This window comes from Rhinopithecus bieti, unplaced genomic scaffold (assembly GCF_001698545.2).
Source record: "Rhinopithecus bieti isolate Rb0 unplaced genomic scaffold, ASM169854v2 scaffold_4104, whole genome shotgun sequence".
NCBI lineage: Eukaryota > Metazoa > Chordata > Mammalia > Primates > Cercopithecidae > Rhinopithecus > Rhinopithecus bieti.
The window spans coordinates 1,639,260-1,658,566 of record NW_016804554.1 but is presented as its reverse complement, the minus strand read 5'-3'; the positions used below and the strand labels follow the sequence as shown (position 1 = coordinate 1,658,566).

General features: G+C 35.3%; 2 protein-coding genes across 4 annotated transcripts in view; one reads left to right on the top strand and one right to left on the bottom strand.

Moving 5' to 3' along the window:
• The window catches only part of GIN1 (gypsy retrotransposon integrase 1), a 32,499-nt gene extending 29,176 nt beyond the window's left edge, over positions 1 to 3,323 (bottom strand). Inside the window, exon 1 of one of the 2 annotated variants that reach the window (XM_017869154.1) lies at positions 3,236 to 3,323. The gene's annotated coding sequence lies outside the window, so the exon portion shown is untranslated. The remainder of the gene's footprint in view (positions 1 to 3,235) is intronic. The other variant, XM_017869155.1, reaches the window with a different exon arrangement.
• A 162-nt stretch (positions 3,324 to 3,485) lies between these two features.
• PPIP5K2 (diphosphoinositol pentakisphosphate kinase 2) overlaps positions 3,486 to 19,307 on the top strand; it is a 79,884-nt gene continuing 64,062 nt past the window's right edge. Inside the window, exons 1-5 of one of the 2 annotated variants that reach the window (XM_017869156.1) lie at positions 3,486 to 3,660; positions 8,451 to 8,842; positions 12,598 to 12,793; positions 15,883 to 15,973; positions 17,219 to 17,304. In XM_017869156.1, the coding sequence (XP_017724645.1) occupies positions 8,729 to 8,842; positions 12,598 to 12,793; positions 15,883 to 15,973; positions 17,219 to 17,304 (487 nt within the window). In that variant the 5' untranslated portion in view covers positions 3,486 to 3,660; positions 8,451 to 8,728. Of the gene's footprint in view, positions 3,661 to 8,450; positions 8,843 to 12,597; positions 12,794 to 15,882; positions 15,974 to 17,218; positions 17,305 to 19,307 lie in introns of those variants that run through there. The other variant, XM_017869157.1, reaches the window with a different exon arrangement.

Genomic DNA, 19,307 nt, shown 5'->3' with positions numbered 1-19,307 from the left:
ATTAAAACTACAATAAGACATGACTACACACTAACGACAACAAAAACAAAACAAAACCTAACAATACTAGGTACTACCAAGGATACTCTTGCTGGTGATAATAGAAAATGATGTAAACATGTTGGAAAACAGTTTGGCAATTTCTTATAAAATTAAACATCAATTTACCATATGGTCCAGCAATACCAATCTTAGATACTAACCCTAAAGAAAATATATACACCTAAAAACCTGTAAGTGAAAGTTTCTAGAAGTTTTATTCCTAACAGCCAAAACCTGAAAACAAATGTTCATCAAGTGGTGAATGGATAAACAAATCATAGTAGATCCACACACGGCATACTATTAAGCATTGATAAGGAACAAACTACAAATAGACCTAACAATATGAATAAATCTCAAAAATCATATGCTAAGTGAAATAAGCCAGACACAAACAGCTATATATTATTTCTGTTTATATGACATCTGGAAAAGCCAAAAGTATAGGAAGAGGAAATAATTTTAAAAAATTAAAAATTTTAAAAACAATTGCCAATGCAATTGCACCGCATAAGAATGTTTTGGTCAAGGATGGACTGCCTACTGGTCCGATAAGATGATAGTGGAGCATACATAGAACTTGATATAGGGCATTTGATATTAGCACTGCAGATCAAGCAAGAGAAATCAATGATACCCAATAATGTGCAGGGACATTTTTTTTTATATGAAGAAAAAAATATATATATATGCGCACACACACACACACACATACCATCTAGGTTCATGTAGGTAGTCTGTATTCGTGCACTGCTGAAACTGCCTAACAAAGCATTTCTCAGAATTTATTCCCATTGCTAAGTGACTCACGACTACAGCTGCAAAGTTATGCAGTATTTTACTATGATAATCCTCACAATACTCCATGGAGTTGGTATTAGTTTTATATCCAATTTACCGGTAAGAAAATGGGGGTCCAGAGATTGTCCAATTTACTAAAGGTAATAAAGTGAGTACACGCACTGACATTTGGAACTTGGTGTCTCTTACTTCAAATTTTATGCTTTGCCCTGCTGCTATACTAATAAGTCAATTAACTTGTCATCCTTAGCTTTTATAATACTTGATTCAGGCCTCTGTTACACAAATTTTAAAGTGATTTTTGTAATCAATAAGTTTGATTATAAATGAGGAATGGAAATAGCTTATTAATTTTTTATGTTTACATTGTTTAACATAATGTTCAGAACACAGTGGACACTCAACTATTTGTGAATGAATAAAGAATGACTTGCATTTCCTGAAAGGAGAATTAAAAATTATAGCAAATATTCCAAAAGCAACTTATTTCACTTTTGAAAACATTATAGTTCACTTTCACGAACATGGCACTCTAAGTAAACTGTGTCTAAGAAGGTATAGACTTAAGCCTTAATATCCATGTTTGGAAGAGGACATAATATCTTTTCCTTTTTTGTAATTATTAGGATGAAAATAATGGACTTAAAAGTCCTTTGCATATGGTAATGTATAATTATTATCATATCTAAGTATTATCATCCATATCAGGCTGTTTAAAGGCAGAGAAGCCTTTCTTTTCTCAAAATCTTCATCTACATGAAAAAATATTTTAAAATATCTTTCCTTTCATTAATGGTGTTAATGCTTTATAGCAATGTTTATAAAGCTTTAGTGCTAAGAAGAAAATCAGAAGACTCAGGAGTTGTATTCTTTTATAACGATATTACAGTCCAATGCAGTTCACAAACTGCTGGTTCTTGAGGTAGAGAGGCAGATGACAAGAGAAAAAGAAAATGAGTAAGAAAGAAAACTCAGTTCACAGAAAGCATAGCCCTTGAAGTAGTTTAAAGTTTTACTGCTAATAATTGGTATTCATACACAAAAGCAAGGTAAAAGAAACAGTTTTTGTTTTTGTTCTTTCAAAGCCCATACATACACTACTTGGTCCCTAGAAACAACGTATTTGAAAAGTAGTTAATATGAGACAATGGCTTGAAACTGTAATATTCGGGACAAATATAAATATCTTCTTATTAAGTGGTTTCAACTACCTAAAGAAAGACTGTCCTGGGACTTCTTTGGATATGCTCATATTTTCAAGAATTTCTCTTAAAATCATTACTTACGTACTTAAACGTGTAGGAATAAGAAAAAATGAAAGTGGTTGATTACAACTTGTAGTTTTGCATGAGGAATGTCAGGTCATATTTGGTTAAGCTTTATACACTTTGTCCCCTCCATAACATCAAATAAAATCAACTCATTGCTTAATTCCTTTGATAATTTTATGTTTGTGTTCAATAAAGTAAGGCAGTTAGGTATTACGTCAAGATTAGGACTTAACTGTTTCACCAAGGGTTAAAAACAAAGCTACCAATTTAAGCCCCTAAAAGGCTGAAATACCCGCTAGTTCCATCTTAAAATCTACAATTTTCAATCAACACGTTAACTTGGATCGGAATTCTGACATTTGAATTATTCTATTTTAAGCTCCAAAAAATGGACACGCACAATTTCATGCAACGTCAAGGAGCTGTAAATTTAAATACACTTCTCTGTAATCTGGTTCACTTCAGAGTACAAATTCATTTAACAAAAAAATGCCTTCATCGCCATACGCATTCACAGGAAGCCACATGGGATAAATGAATTTCCACTTTAAAAAGTATCTACTTTGGTTCAGAAATGCCCATTTAAGAAAAACCTACACTGAGATAAAGTGGACATTTTCTTTTAAAACTACGTGACAGGATTCCCTCTTGACCTCACGTTTCTCCCCGCCACTATTTAAATTTGGGGCAAAATTTCTGATTAAATGACTGATCAAAGTAATGAGGAGAATTCTTCAATGCCGGCCAAAAGTGCTCGGAGTTTCAAACGCTGTGAAGGAGCATTTCCTAAGCTTTGGGTGACTTGTTAACGGAATCTTAAGGGCAAGGTCCAACCACACTTAGAATCAGCAGGAAAATGACCATTTGGTAAAACTCAATTACACCCAGTAGGCACCTCCCCAGGCCCGAAACGGCACTCGCCCTTTCTGCTCAGCTAGCGCGGGACATCGCAACGCCCAAGGCCCTCCCGTCTCAACGGCGCCTGCGCAAAATCTCCCCACAGACTCAATTAAACCCTTCTTTAGGCTGGTCGAGGCTAATGGTTTTGAAATTACTGTCGGGTTACGCCTCACTTTAAAAAACAGGTAGGTATGACAGAGCACACCAAAACGACCACTCACCGAGGTGGTCCTAAATTCAAACGACAGATTTAAGCTTCCTCTCGTGATTTATCTGGCACTGCCGGAAGCGGAACTACCCAGGTCCTTTAGAGACTAGTCCTTTTGGGAGCCTTGGAACCACGGTCAGAAAGGTTAGGACGGATCGTTTGGCTCTTGCCGGAAATCGTTCCGCCCGGTGAGGTTTCGGCGTGAGACCCGAGGAGGGCGGGGAAGAGGCGTGACGGAGATTTCTGAGGTGTAGTAGCCTGAGGTGCCCCTGTGTGGCCCTATAGCTGTTACTGAGGGAAGTAGCCTACGTCCACGCCTACAACTGAAGTAACTTGACGAACATCTCACCCCTGCCTCCGGGATGAAAGTGGGTAACCTAGACCTGAATGGGCTTGACCATCTCACAACTGCTCGCGTGACGACCGCATTCGTGGCAGGTGAGGGCCCCAGAACCGGAGGAGAACCGGAGATGCAGAACCTGATCATGCCAGGGGTGAGGCGGCTGCTGGGCTTCTGCTTTGTCTCCTGTGCTCTGCAGAGCCTAAACACGCGGTCCACTGAGGGGCATGTGCTGCAGCGTGGAGTGACAGTACAGCTTTGAGGGTCCTTTCGCGCCTTGATTTCTCCTCCTGCTCCTCCATGGCTTCCCTTTTTCATTTCTTGGGTTTGAGACGCCAGAAATTGAAGCTCAGCTAAAAGGGAACTGTCGAGCTTCTACCCCACGCTGTTCCTGGTTCCACCGAAGTGATTAGCCTCGAGTTATGGGACTGCTGTGGGTAGAGGTGGCTTTTAAAAAATTTTTCTTCCTTCGTCCTTATCCCTCTCTGTCAACCCTACACCCACTTTAACAGAACAAAAGCCTCGTGTGTTGCAGCCTTTCATAGTAGGGACCGAGGCCGCAGGTCACTGCCGCACCTAATCATTTGGAGGGCGTTGCAGCCTTCCGCGCCTTGAAGGAGAAAGGGCTGGGGTGGTGATCCCTGGATCTGATTCACAAGGTTCTTGACCTCTTCCTGGGAGTCTGCGACTCTTGGAGTCCTTTGGGTAGTAGGTGTTTTGCTGGAAGGCTTAACTATGGAAGTGGGAAGCGTAGCTGACCTTAGCACATAAAATCCTCGCTCTACACTGGGACAGGATTTTGTTCTGCTGTTGTGAATTATTTAATGAAATAGCTATTTTTTTTTTGTCTTAGAAAGATAAAATAATGATAGTTGCCATTAACTGAGTCTTATGTGTGCCGAGTGCTTTACATATTTTGTCATTCGTTCCTCTCAACAATTCCAGGAGATAATGTTAGATTATTATCACCATTTTACAGAGTTAGAAATTGAGGCTTTGAGCAGTCAAGCAACTTGCCCTAGTAAACAGTTGTAAGTAAACGTTTGAATCTGTGTTAAAAACCAGATCTGTCTGCCGTCAAAATCTGTATTCTATTGTCCCGTCCTGTTCTTCCTTGATTTCAATTTCTTCACTAACATTTTCAGTGTCGGAAAGTATCCATTCATTTAAAAAAAAATTGGTGTACCTACTTACATGTCTGACAAAAGTTAGACGTGATCTCTGTCTTTATGTAGCATTGTGATGCAGAATTAAGTAGTGGAGAACTCAGAATACTGTACTTACTGCAGCACAGGTTTATTTAAAGCAAATGACTAAACCTACATGCAGAAAATTTTAAAATCAAACATTGCTGTTTTAGATTTTAAATTCATATAACTTTCAGAGTAGTTGTTGTGAGGGTATTAAACTGAACGATTGGTAGAACATCTGTGGATTACCCAAATAAGTGCTGTGAACCAAGTGAAGTAGTGGGAATATATAGATTAGGTCTTCATTCTCTAAAAGCTCCCATACAACCACAATATAGACAGTGTTATGGACTATTAATTTTCTCATGTGGAAAAGGAATTGTGTTTATGTAGGAAGTTGTTCTTATTTTTAGGAGATACATACAGAAGTACTTAGAGTTGAAGTGTGTTGATACCTAGTACTTTCAAATGGTACAGCAAGTGTATGTGTGTGTGTATAAATAGCAAATATGGCAAAATGTTGGCAATCGTTAAGTATAATGGTGGGCATATGGATGATTAATAAACTATTCTTTCAACTTTCGTGAATATTTGTCATTTTCATAATAAAAGTTGGGGAGGAAAAAACCCAACTCTGATGGAAACAAATAAGTGAAAAGATAGATCCAAAATGCTGCGGAACATGGAAAATGGGAGAGGGTTTTTATGTATATTTAGGGCCTATCAGAAGTGTGATAGTTCTCAGGAAAACCTTCATTGAAGACCTTCCAGTTGGTTTTTGAATGGGGCATAGGAACTTTCAAGGAGAGCAGTGAATTCCAGGCAGAAGGAAATGCAGGTTCAGCAAAAAGGTATTAAATGAACGTTTGAAGAATGAAAAAAAAAATCAACGTGAAGGTTGTGTGGAACTTGGAATGGGCTTTTTTTGTGTAATCTTATAAATGAACCAGATTGCCTTTGCCAGCCTGCAGAAGCTTATTTATTCCCTATTACATGGATGTACTATTAGTGCCCTGGAAAGGAGACACAATTTATAACAGTGTTTCCATTGGAAAATGCTTTTGGAATTTCAGGAAAACTGGTTATGTGTTTGCATTCAGGCTGAGCAGCAGGAGCAGCAGGAGCAGGAGTTCCCATTTCCTCTGATTTTGAGAGCAGAGATTTACTAGTTTATGGTTGAGCTCCTGAGGGAACCCATGGAAAGGGTTGGAATGATGGCTTGGAAATATTAAGTTCAGGTAAAGGGGATCTGAATACTAGGTGGGACTGATGGATGATCCAGGGTGTTATTTTGAGGATCAGGTAGCTCTGGCTGTGACCAGTAAAGGTATGAAAGAGAAGAATGATTATCCCAGGCAGTAGTGTTCATGATAGTCTCAAGCAGTGTGGTAAGACTAGAAAAGATGTAAAGAGGTCTCCAACAACAACAGTGGCAAAGGGAGTTTCTGTGACTCATTAGACAAGAGGTAAGTAGATACATTCTAAATTGAGTTATTTATATTTGTTCCTTGCCAATTAAATTTGTTAGAAAACTGTCATAACAACATTTAACAAGATATTAAACAACTAACATTTACTGAGTGCTTAATATGTGCTATTTGCTGTGGCATCTGTATTGTAATTTAATCGTCAAAACAATATATGAAATTTATAATCCCATTTTACAGATGATGACTAGAGAGTTTCAATAACTTGACTAAGGACACAGAGCTGAGCAACTTTCAGAAAAAGTTTTCAAACCCAGTTTTGAGTCTAGAGCAATGTTCTTATAGTGTGATTCCAAGACGAGCAACATCAGCATCACCTTGGAAGTTTTGGAAAGGCAAAATATTGGGCCCCACCCCCAGAGTTTTGAGTTTAGTGTTTTAACAAGTCCCTACAGGTGATTCCGTTGCATTCTAATGTTTGAGAACTACTGCACTGAGTGTGGACATTTTTAGTAGCATAACACTCATTTCAGATTCTTTTAGATTTATATGTTAGAGTCAGTAGGGAGTTTGGTTTATAGGAGTGTTTATGGAAACTATGATTTATTGTTTAATATACGCCAAGCACTTATGCTATCTCACTTAGTCTTTACAGGGTTACAGGTATTACTATTCTCCCTTTTTAATAGACTAATAGCAACTAGCATAAGTCACTAGCTAAAAAGTGACAGATTAAAACAGATGTACCTGACTCCAGAACATTCCCCTTCCACTATCGAAATATTTGAGCTCTTTTTAGATGGAAAGAGTAAAAAACTTAAACCAAGAGATATTTGCCATTTGATAGAAAACAGAACTGAGATCAACTTATCCACCAACATCAAATTTTACAGCAACTGGAAACTTTTTTTTTTTTCAGTAGACATTTTTTACATGTTAAACAATGCAGAGGAATAGAACAAAAGGCATTGATTTATAAAGTAAATTATTTCTACTTTTATTTTTAAATTGCAAATTATTTTAAATGTAACACTGTAATTTAAAGATGGTTAAAGTGAAGGCTGACTGGGTAAATTGATTTTAATGTCTACTGGGGAGTCACCAGTTATACTGGAATTAGATCTTTAGGAATAGAACTTTTGGAGTTATGCTTTTAATTCTACCTAGCATATTGTTTGACTTTTAAGAATATTTGATTGATTAATTTCTTTTACTACCAGTAATCAAATGAAGCATTTGTTATGTAGTTTCATCTTGGTATATAATTAATTTTAATATGACCAGGAAACAAATACATGTAAACAACTATGGTAAGGAATATTTTGAGATGATACTGCTCTTATATGATAGTTCTTATTTATTTATTTATTTATTTATTTATTTATTTATTTGTTTGTTTGTTTATTTGAGACAGAGTCTTTCTCTGTTATTCAAGCTGGAGTATAGTGGCACAGTCATAGCTCACTGCAGCCTCAAACTGTTGGGCTTAAGCGATCCTCCCACCTCAGCCTCCCAAGTAGCTAGGATTACAGGTGTAAGCTATGATAGTTCTTTAACTGATACTCATGGATGCCTGGTTATGTGGAAGAGTTTGAATGTCAGTGAATCACATAAAATTGCTTGCAGAATTTAGTGCACATGTACTTTCTTTTTTTCTGGGGAGAAGATCCATAGATTTTATTAGATTTGTTAAAGAGTTTTCGACTTCTACACGTTTAAGAGCTGCTATTAAATGAAATCTTGTTCTGATTCTAATCTTTTTTTGTTCATTTATGTATGAGACCAGAATATAGAATTTTATGTTCCCTAAAATACCTGTTTACAGTCAGCTTTTACAAATTGACTTAATGTAATTTCAGATTAATATTTGTCAGTGGTTTTTAAAGCTGCATTCCATTTGTCTGTTCTTTTCCATTGCATTCAGATATTTCGTAACTATGTGCTAACAGATTTAGCTTTAATATAATTTTGTTATAATTTGAGTAATTTTCTCTTAATTGGTTTATTTTGGGATAAAGAATTTAATGTGTAGTCTTTTTGTTAATTCATATGTTTGTCAAGTTGCTAAGATGTGTACTACTGAGGATCAGTTTTAGTTTCTTAATTTTCGTTTTATTAGTTATAAGTAATTTTCTTATGGGAGAAATTGTATTTTCATTTTGACAATATACATCAAGTTATTGGTGCTGATTTTACAAGTCATTAAAATTATTTTTTACAGGAATGTTTTGGAGTGCACCTCCCAAAATTAGTTTTTTCATTACATTTTAGGTAAGAAGATTGCTGTGTCAACTCAAGAAAGCAATAGCCTCACTGTCTTTGTATTTTGAATTGCAACAACTTTGATATCAACAATGAAGCAATGATATCTAAGAACAAAAGAGTATTTGCCAACAGTCATAATATCAAGTGATTGTATAAGCAGAAACAAGCTGTCACAGACCTGTGTGTCAGCTAATATATGGAGAATGCTTTCTTCTGATGCTATTTACTTAGAAGCAGTTCTAATATAAATCATTTCAATTATATCTACATCAAATAAAATAAAAATGAGTGAAGCCCCCAGATTCTTCGTTGGACCAGAAGATACAGAAATAAATCCTGGAAATTATCGACATTTCTTCCACCATGCAGATGAAGATGATGAGGAAGAAGATGATTCTGTAAGTTGTTTGTTTTTTCTTTGGTGAGAGAAGACCAATACAGTATAGGCTTTTTACTAATCACTGTTAATGTGAATTAATCTTAAGATTCTTTTGTTGGAAAATTTTAAACTGAAAAGTATATTTTGTTTCATGACTGATGTTGTTGAATCTATGATGAATCAATAAATACAGTTATGGGTCAAACCTTTATGTTGTTTAATGATGCCTATTTTAGTTTCTTTCAGTGATACGCATAGTGTAACTCAATGTTAGGTAAAAAAAAGTGGCAAAGAGAAACAGTAATCTGGGCCATAAATCCAAAAGCTTTCTTGTATGTAGAAATACATAACAAATATTGATGATAAGTAGAAGGAAATAATTTTAAAGGTTATTTAAAGAAGAAGGATTACTTAACTAGATTCATTAAGCTTATGTTACCAGTGTGAGTTCTGGTTGAACTGACGATACTCATATTTATTAACTTCAGAAGTCTGAAAACTGAGTAGCTAAAAGGGTAGGCTACCTAAAGTATCTATGTGTTTGTGTGTGTGTCTAAAGCTTGTTCTCTTTCTGATGTAATGTTCTATCCATACTGGATCTTAGAAATGATATACATTTATTATACTCATTTTGCTATAGTTACATTAGACCAATATTTTTCTTACTCATCATTTAATTTTTTAAGTAGAGACTACTTTACTGTGAATACTGATTTAAAATACCTACAGTACTTGTTTGTTTTTCATATATTTCTAATTGGAAAGAGAATTTAGTTTTAGGAGAAAAACCTGTTCTATTTTGTAAAATAGTAAAACCAAAATAGTGATTAGATGACTCTTTAAGCCCTTTTTTATAATAACAGTATCTTTCACAGTGGAGTTACACATATTTGAAATGCAAACTCTACTGTTAGCTCATTTCAAACCTTCAATGCGGAGCACCTTTGCTACCTCCTGCCCCTGAAAAACTAGATTTTCAGGCAGGCTTCTCTTACCAGCTCAAACTTTTCTTCATGTGAAGTTTTATCTAGAAGTCCTATAAGTAAAACATGAAAGCAGAGTGTCTCTGGCTCACTTAAACTAGAAAGCACTGTTGACTCAGCCTCTACTACCTTTATCCCCTTTTTCTAGAGTTCTTCTGAATATAGTGTAAACACCACTGGCAGATCAAAGCCAGTCTTCTTACATGTAAAAGCTTTTATGTCTCATCTATATCTATATCCATACCTCTCTCCCATTCTTTCTACCTTCTATGTTTCAGTAACATCAACATTTTTATTTCCACGTATTTATTGTCATACCATGCATCTTTGCTATTGTATGTACTCTTTCACCTTTCTGAAATGACCTTATTTTGGAATACCTTGTGAATTATTTTTCATTCTTCCAAACCCTCCTCAGATTTCACATCATTCACTCTTTCCACTCTCCTTGCTTTTTTTTCCATCACAGATTGGAATACTTCTTCCTCATTACTGTGTCTTTACATTGGTGTATATACAGTTGTCCCTCAATATCCATGAAGGATTGGTTCTAGAACTCCCTGTGGATACCAAAATCTGCCGATGCTGAAGTTATTTTTATGAAATTGTGTGATATTTACATGTAAGCCGCATCTACCCATATGTTTTAAATCATCTCTAAATTACTTTAATGCAATATAAATATGTAAATAGTTGTTATACTGTATCGCTTAGGGAATAATGATAAGAAATATCATCTGTATATGTTCGGTACAGATGCTTTTTCCCCCCCCAAATATCTTCAATACATGATTAATTGAATCCATGGATGTGAAACCCATAGATATGGAGGGCCAACTGTACTTCTGTTCCATGTATCACCATGTATTTTATTATTACTGTGTTCCCTGTTAGACTCAAAGTACTTTGAGTACAGGTACGTCTGTATATCTAATCTTCAGCACATCGTATGGTGCACTATTATCACTTTACAGAAGCTTGATTTAGTTTATTTGATCTATAGCTTTATATTTATAAAATGATTTATTCCAGATCATTCTTCTGTTTTTAAGATTTCTCTCCCGTTTTTAGACTTCAAAGATGTGAATATAGTTTTTTTAGACATTCAACCTAACAAAATACCTCAGATCATTTTAAAAAATTATCTTCATGACTTTAAGGTTTTACCTAACAGAGAACCTCTGTTATTGTGTCTTAGGAATGTGAGTTTATTTATACATTTTAAACTTGAATGGTTCCTATTCATCTTAGCCATTGAGCAGATACTCATTAAATCGATTTGTAATACATAAGACTTAATATATTAACATTTAAAAAAATTGTAAAGCAATTTGAAATGTTAGGTTAGAGTACATTTGTTGTCTGGGGAGATCTACTTTAGGAACATTATAATGAACTGTATCAAAACTTTTGATCAGGAAAGCATTGAATAAGGTCTTATATAAAAGTGGATGGTCAGAGGGATAAATACAGAAGATTCCAGGAAGGTTAGCATTTATAATCTATTTGATTTACCAGTCAACTGTAGTACAATTTGAACTCTACATTTCATGAGTTTGAGGAGAACATACAGAAATATGGTTCTAGGCATAAAAAAAGAACAATTTAGACTGGGCGTGGTAGCTCATGCCTGTAATCTCAGCACTTTGGGAGGCTGAGGTAGGCGAATCACAAGGTCAGGAGGTCGAGACCATCCTGGCTAACACGATGAAACCCCATATCTACTAAAAATATGAAAAAAAAATTAGCCGGGTGTGGCAGTGCACACCTGTAGTCCCAGGTCCCCGGGAGACTGAGGCAGGTGAATTACTTGAACCCGGGAGGCGGAGGTTGCAGTGAGCTGAGATCACGCCACTGTACTCCAGCCTGGGTGACAGAGCCAGACTTCGTCTCAAAAAAAAAAAAATAAATTAATTCTGATGTTATCCAATTTTATTTTAGATATATTAAGAAAAGCCCAGTAAAGCACTTTCGAACCTAGATTATAATGTTGTGTGAAATATATAAAGTATCATGGAAGAAAAAAGAATTGAAATGAGAAACTGAAGACAGCTTTTGTGTATTTAATAAAACTCTCAAGCACTTACATGCAAAGATCACAAATGAATCTTGAGTAATTTTATAAATCTAGGAGCTACTCATAAATTAGTTTCTAAATCCTGCTTTTTAAGTTTTAGACTGAATCGTGGCCTTCGAGCTGTTACGAGGATGCCAGAGATCAGTAACCCCAACAAATAGGAGTATTGGCTATGAAGACAGGAGGGGCAAAGAGACTTGACACCTCTATTGGCAGTGTGGCTTTCTTTAAAATTTTCTTCCAGGTTGTCATTGGTGACCAACTAATATTCAAGTGCAAACTACAATAATAGTTCAATACTGTATAGCTTTGTAGTCAGGACTATGTCTTATTTTAGGCAAGAGAATTCTTTATCTTTCTACATAGAGTAGATGGGTTTTGACTGTTACTATACTTTACTGGTATGAGGAGGATAAATAAATGCTAGAGGTAGTTAATGAGGGGGTACTTTTTTAGTTTTAAATTTCATTGAAAATAGCAACAATATTTGTTCTGAAAGTGTTTTGTTTTAAATTGTTTTCCAGACCTTTGTAGAAAACTGTTTAAGTGTTTATTATAACAATGATATAATTTTTAAAAATTCCTTTGTTTGTTAATGTGTCCCTTTTATTGATTGATCACATGCCTTATCTACTTTTGGAAAACAAATGAAGATAGCTGTACTTTGGAGTTCATGTAAAGTTAACCCGATTTTTTGTTTCATTTTTGTTTTAGCCACCAGAAAGGCAGATTGTGGTTGGAATATGTTCCATGGCAAAGAAATCCAAATCCAAACCAATGAAGGAAATTCTTGAACGGATCTCCTTATTTAAATATATCACAGTAGTAGTATTTGAAGAGGAGGTTATTTTGAATGAACCAGTGGAAAACTGGCCTTTATGTGATTGTCTTATTTCTTTCCATTCTAAAGGTATTAAGGGGAGTGGGGGAGAAACTCCTTTATCCTCTCTGAGTATAAAACTAATACATATTAATTGTAGACTATGAGATAAAACAAAAATAAACTTTAACCCACTTTCATGGACAGGTAATATTAACATTTTGATATATTTCTTTCCAGTGTATGTCTTCTCTGTGTATTTTCCTTTAATTTAGTGTCATAGTGTAAGTGTAATTTTATATTTAACCTTTTTCACTATTACATCAAGCAGTTTTTTCCCCCCACCATATCATTCTTAGATAATGTGGTTTTTAATAGTGGCATAGTATATCATTGTGTGGATATACCATAACATATTTAAATTTATCTAATATCCTAATATTTGGACAGTTTCCAGTTTTCACTATTAAAAATAAGGTTGTGTGAGCTCTTGTTTGCATCTGTAAGTTTCTTAGGACAAGTTCTTGAATTATTGAATACTTTAAGTCCCTTTCTATGCTGTATAGAACAAGATCTATCATTTTCCATATACATATTCATTTTATACATTCCATATACATACTTCATTTTAAGAACTTAATAATTTGAGATATTTAGACATTCCTTGCTATATTTTATTAATCAAACTGAAATATCAATTCAGCTTAAGTATTATGTCTTTGTAAAGTCCACTAATCAAATTATTGCTGAGGGTACATCTGAAAATTCATAGCCTAAGAATCTGTGAATTAAGTGAATTTCCCACTAAGAACTATTAATTGAAAAGATGTGCTCTTGGTTGTAAATGTATTCATATTTAATCATCTCTTGTTACCAAAATATGTTGTCCTGAGCTATGTTAAAGTCTTACTTCAGCAGGAAGAAGATGGAGCATGGTTGTGCTACCATAGCCTAAACTGATATTCATTATTTCATAGAGAAGTCAAGACACTGATCTTTAAAGACTCAGGCTGCTCATTTTAGAGAACCTTAAAATTTCTTCCTCCTTGAGAGTAAAGCATTCTTCCCTTACCCTCACATGGTTCTTCCTATTAATGCTATATTTGCCTGTAAAAAGTAGGTGCTATAGCTAATGTCATATTCCACATACCATCTTTTGGTAGGGAAAAAGTTTCTCTTTAACAAAACCAAAAGCAGGAAACAGTGTAGGTGTTTTCTGTTTGCTAAATTCTGTAAGGAGGCTTCAAATCATAGACATTGAGACATCTTTACAAGCAGTGAATTCTGAGAGTCTTTACAAAACTTGCAGGATTTGTAATTTGTGGCTAAGTGATTCTTGATATAAGGTATCTCTATTTAAATTTTGAAAACTAAGAGGAGTTTAGGAATAAATTTGGTTTAACTGGCCACAGCTTTTTGATTTGTTTTATTTTCAGCATGTTTTAATACTTTTTCTCTTTATCCTGGTAGTGCTGTAAAATATAGTCTCTTCACCGGTATACTTAGTATTATGTAGTTGAATACTAAAGTTATGTATGCTTGCTGATTTTTATCCTTTTCCATAGATATTTCTTAAAATATTGCCTCTTAAGGAATAATAACAATAACATTTATTGAGCACTTACTATGTCAGGTACTGTGCTTAGTGCCTTATATCCACACTATTATTAATTCCTCAAAACTCTACTAGGTAAGACTGGTGTAATACTCTTTTATGCTGGTACCAGAGGCTTAGAGACGTTAAATAAATTTGCCCAAGGTCACATAGCTAGTGAAAGATGGAACCAGGATTTGAACGCTGGTTTATGTCTTTAACTGTTACACGGTATACAACTAATGATGTGTATTGATGGATAAAATTGGAGACTTTGTGTCAATTTTCTTCCCTCTGGAGACAGGGTCTTGCTCTGTCAACCAGGCTGGAGTACATTGGTAAAGTCATAGCTCCCTGTAACCTCAAACTCTTGGGCTCAAGTGATCCTCCCACCTCAGCCTCCTGAATAGATAGAACTACAGGTTGCGCCACTACCCTCAGCTGATTCTTTTGAATTTTTTGTAGAAATGGGATCTTGCTATGTTGCCCAGGCTGGTGTTGAATTCCTGGCCTCAAGCATTCCTCCCAACTCAGCCTCTCAAAGTACTGGGACAGGCGAGAGCCACTGTACCTGGCATTAGTGCCAATATACAGAATAAAATATAATCATAAGATTTTTTTAGATTTTGGGGGAGGGGACCTGTTTAACTATATCTACTATTTGATTTGTTTTCATTGTAATTAATACTTTTACCAGTCTACAAGTTTTAGGAAGTTAATTTCTAATATTTTAATGTTGACCGAGCAATAGCATGATTCTGCTCGTATATTTTGAGCATATATGTCATATATGAATTAATTTTTGCTTGTATAGCTATTTTTTTTTTTTTTTTTTTGAGACAGAGCCTTGCTCTCTTGCCCAGGCTGGAGTACAATGGTGCAATCTCCACTCACTGCAACCTCCGTCTCCTGGGTTCGAGTGATTCTCCTGCTTCAGCCTCCCAAGTATCTGGGATTACAGGTGCACGCCACCACACCTGGCTAATTTTTTGTAATTTTAGTAGAGACGGGGTTTCACCATGTTGGCCAGTCTGGTCTCGAACTCCTGACCTCAGGTGATCCACCTGCCTCGGCCTCCCAAAGTGCTGGGATTACAGGCGTGCACCACCACTCCTGGCCCACTGTTTTTAAAGGTACATAAGTTCTTTGGATATCAGCTAATTTATGTGTGTAGGCATCAAAATATCTAAGAGAAAAGAAGAGATGTTGAATATATTTTTTAAAAATCACCAGGTGATTCTGATACACCCATGCTATTTATATATAGATTTCTCTTTGTGTATGAGGTGAATTTTACCTTATTTCAGGTGACTGACTAGTCAGACCTTGACTCACATGTCAGTGCTCCAAATTTGGTTATATAACCACTGGTTTGCTGTGCCTTAACAATCAAATTAGGAAAAAATAAGATTTAATATATAAGTTAAATCAAGGTTTATGTATATATTATTCCATACCTTTTATAGAAGGCAGTTATGTGTTAATGAAATTAATCTTTTATGGGAGGTGGCATCAATTCAAATTAATAAAGTATAGATGCTTATCTTGAGATTATACAGAATATGTTAATAATATGTATTCTTAGGATTTCCACTGGACAAAGCGGTTGCCTATGCAAAACTCAGGAATCCATTTGTAATCAATGACTTGAATATGCAGTATCTCATACAAGATAGGTGAGTGGTGAAGTTGGCTGAATTAAGGGAAGGAAAATTAACATTAATTTAGTACCTACTCTATGCTGACATGGCATCAGGTGTTTTTGCATTATTAATTCATTGTACTTTCAAAATACTCAGAAAGAGTTGTTGATTACCTAATTTTACAGATGAGGAATCTTGCTAATTAGGAAGATTGATTAATCTACCCAAAGTCACAAGTAGTTCCCCAAGTAGTAGGACAGACTTAACCGAGATTGTTTAACAATTTCCAGAGCCTGCTAAACCATTGAAAGTTATGAGCACTTTTTCTGTCATGGGACTGATGATGAAATTATGACTTTACTCATTATAACTAGATTTTTTAAATGATAAAGTATACCTATTTTGAAAAATATTATACTGTATATTTTAGCATTCATTGAACAGGTAAAAGCATGGATTTCTAATACATTATAAAATATGAGTGTATTTATGTATTTTATTCAATTGATGTTTCACTCCTGTAGCTATTATAATCTCACCAGCATTCTATTTTCTAGTGTTACCATTACAATATGAGATTATATATACGAAACTGCTTTGTAAATATGAGACCCTATGGTTTTTTCACTCTGCTATTTTTTTCTGTTCTTCCAGAGAGTAACAATTATTAATATGTAAAATTTAAAACATTTTCTCTAGATTTACATATTAATTCACATATATGTATTTATATATATACAGCTATAGCTATAGAAATGTATGTTTTAAAAGGTTTGAAAAGTAAAAGCATACTGAAAGCCATTTAATCTTGTCACTATATCTATCATATTTTTTCCTATAGAAAGCAATACATACACACAATCACATTTTACCAAATTAGAATCACTTTTCTCTAGTATACTGTGAACATTTCTCCAGTCATTAAATACTATTTGAGCATAAGGTTTTTAATGCTTAGGTAATGTTCTATCATTGTGATATATCAACTTCATTCAGCCATTTTTAAAATACATTTATGTTCTCAGTTTTAATAATTAGTATCCTAATAAGCTAGAAAAGAATTGTGCATAAATTTTTGTTCTTGTTGCTGAATATTTCCTCAGAATACCTTTTTTCAATATTTGAAATGACATTTGTTTATTTGAAAAATAAAAAGGATTGATATATATACCCTTTTTATTTGTAGAACAGTAATAATGTCTTTTAAGAAAACTACAATAATCTATTCATTGTGAAATGGAGCAATAAAACAATAAGGATGTTTTCTTTTTTCTTCAGGAGAGAAGTATATAGTATTCTTCAAGCTGAAGGTATTTTACTTCCTCGTTACGCAATTTTGAACCGTGACCCAAATAATCCTAAAGGTAAGAGTAAGAGATTTTAGGTAAGCTTCCTTTGCCACTTGACATACTTTTGGGCCACATTCTTACAATAATTAACTGGAAGGAATTTAAAGAATTCATAGTATTCTATTCCATTTTAAAAAATAATCCAGGCCAGGCGTGGTGGTTCACGCCTGTAATCCCAGCACTTTGGGAGGCTGAGGCAGGAGGATCACGAGGTCAGTAGATCAAGGCCATCCTGGCTAACACAGTGAAACCCCGTCTCTACTAAAAATACAAAAAGTTAGCCAGGCGCGGTGGTGGGCGCCTGTGGTCCCAGCTACTTGGGAGGCTGAGGCAGGAGAATGGCGTGAACCCGGGAGGCGGAGCTTACCGTGAGCCTAGATTGCGCCACTGCACTCCAGCCTGGGCGGCAGAGCGAGACTCCGTCTCAACAAAAATCTAAACAGCCAAACATATTCAATTAAAAGGTGACACTGAGTTTAAAGGCTAACTAATAATTTAGGAATTATTTATCCTTCTCTTCTTTGGCCTACCTTTCACATATCTCTAAGAACCATGAGTTAGAATTTTGAAATTACATACGAGTGAATTTTTATTGATTAAGGGTGAACAAGTGATTTATCTATGACTATTGAATTAAGTATTAGAAACTTCATGCTACAATGCCAAAAACTAACTACTGGCCAAGAATTTGGAAATACAGTTGGCCCTGGAACAACATGGGTTTGAACTCTGCCAGTCTGCTTATTCACGGAATAAACATGAATTGAAAATACTGGATTCGTGGGTCCCACATTTACTGATAGCCGACTTTTCATTTACATGGATTCTGCAGAGCCAACTTTGTGACTTGAGTATGTGAAGATTTTGGTATACGAGGGGGTTCCTGGAACCAGTCACCGCTTATAACAAGGGGCAACAGTACTTCTAAGTATTTATGAGTATTTTAAAGCACTGTTTGCTCCATTTTTTCTGGTTATCTAAAACATAGCATGGAAGCTATACCTAACTTAGTCTGAAGGCAAGATATATGTTTGTCTTAAGTGTTAACATTCTGTTCACACTTATTATTGTGGGGGAATTTTGATGAATTTATCATACCTTGAACCATCTTTAATTAAAAACTAGAGAGGGCCGCAGAACAAGATGGCCGAATATACCCTCCAGTGATTGTCCCACTCCCCACAGGAACACCAAATTATAAACTAGCAATGCAAGGAAGCACCTTCGTAAGAACTGAAAAATTAGTCTACCAAGGTAGTGCCTCTGTGAACATGTCGGCCAGAGTTGTAGCATTCCTGGGCTTAGGGCGCCCCCTAGTGCTAATACAGCTGCAGTGACCTCAGGCTTCGATCGTAACACTTACGTATTTTTTGAATATGTGGAAAGCTTTCTCAAGAAGGATGGGCACAAAGAAGCCCAAACGGTGAAGACTGAAATAAATATCTAACTTGTAAATACCGAGACATCAGTGAATGTCTACAAGCATCAAGAACATCCAGAAAATGTGACCTCACCAAACAAACTAAATAAGGTACCAGTTACCAATCCTGGAGTGATGTAGATATGTGACCTTTCAGACAGAGAATTCAAAATAGCTGTCTTGAGGAAGCTCAAGAACTGCAAGGTAACATGGAGAATGAATCAGAATTGTATCATGCGAAATTAACAAAGAGATTGAAATAATTCAAAACCATCAAGCCAAAATTCTGGAACTGAAAAATTCGGTTGACACACTGAAATATACATCAAAGCCTCTCAACAGCAAAGTGGATCAAGTAGAAGAATTAGTGAGCTTGAAGACCGGCTATGTGAAAATACATGGCCAGAGGAGAAAGAGAGGAAAATAATGAAACACACCTACAGGACTAAAGAGACCTGACAGAGGAGTCTGAACAAACTTCTCAGGTAGCACTTTTCATCTTTTGGCCCACTCCTTTCTTCATTTTCTTTGACAACTTTGGGACCTATGTAGTTAATAAGGGGAAGGGAAAATGTTTATATATATATATATATACACA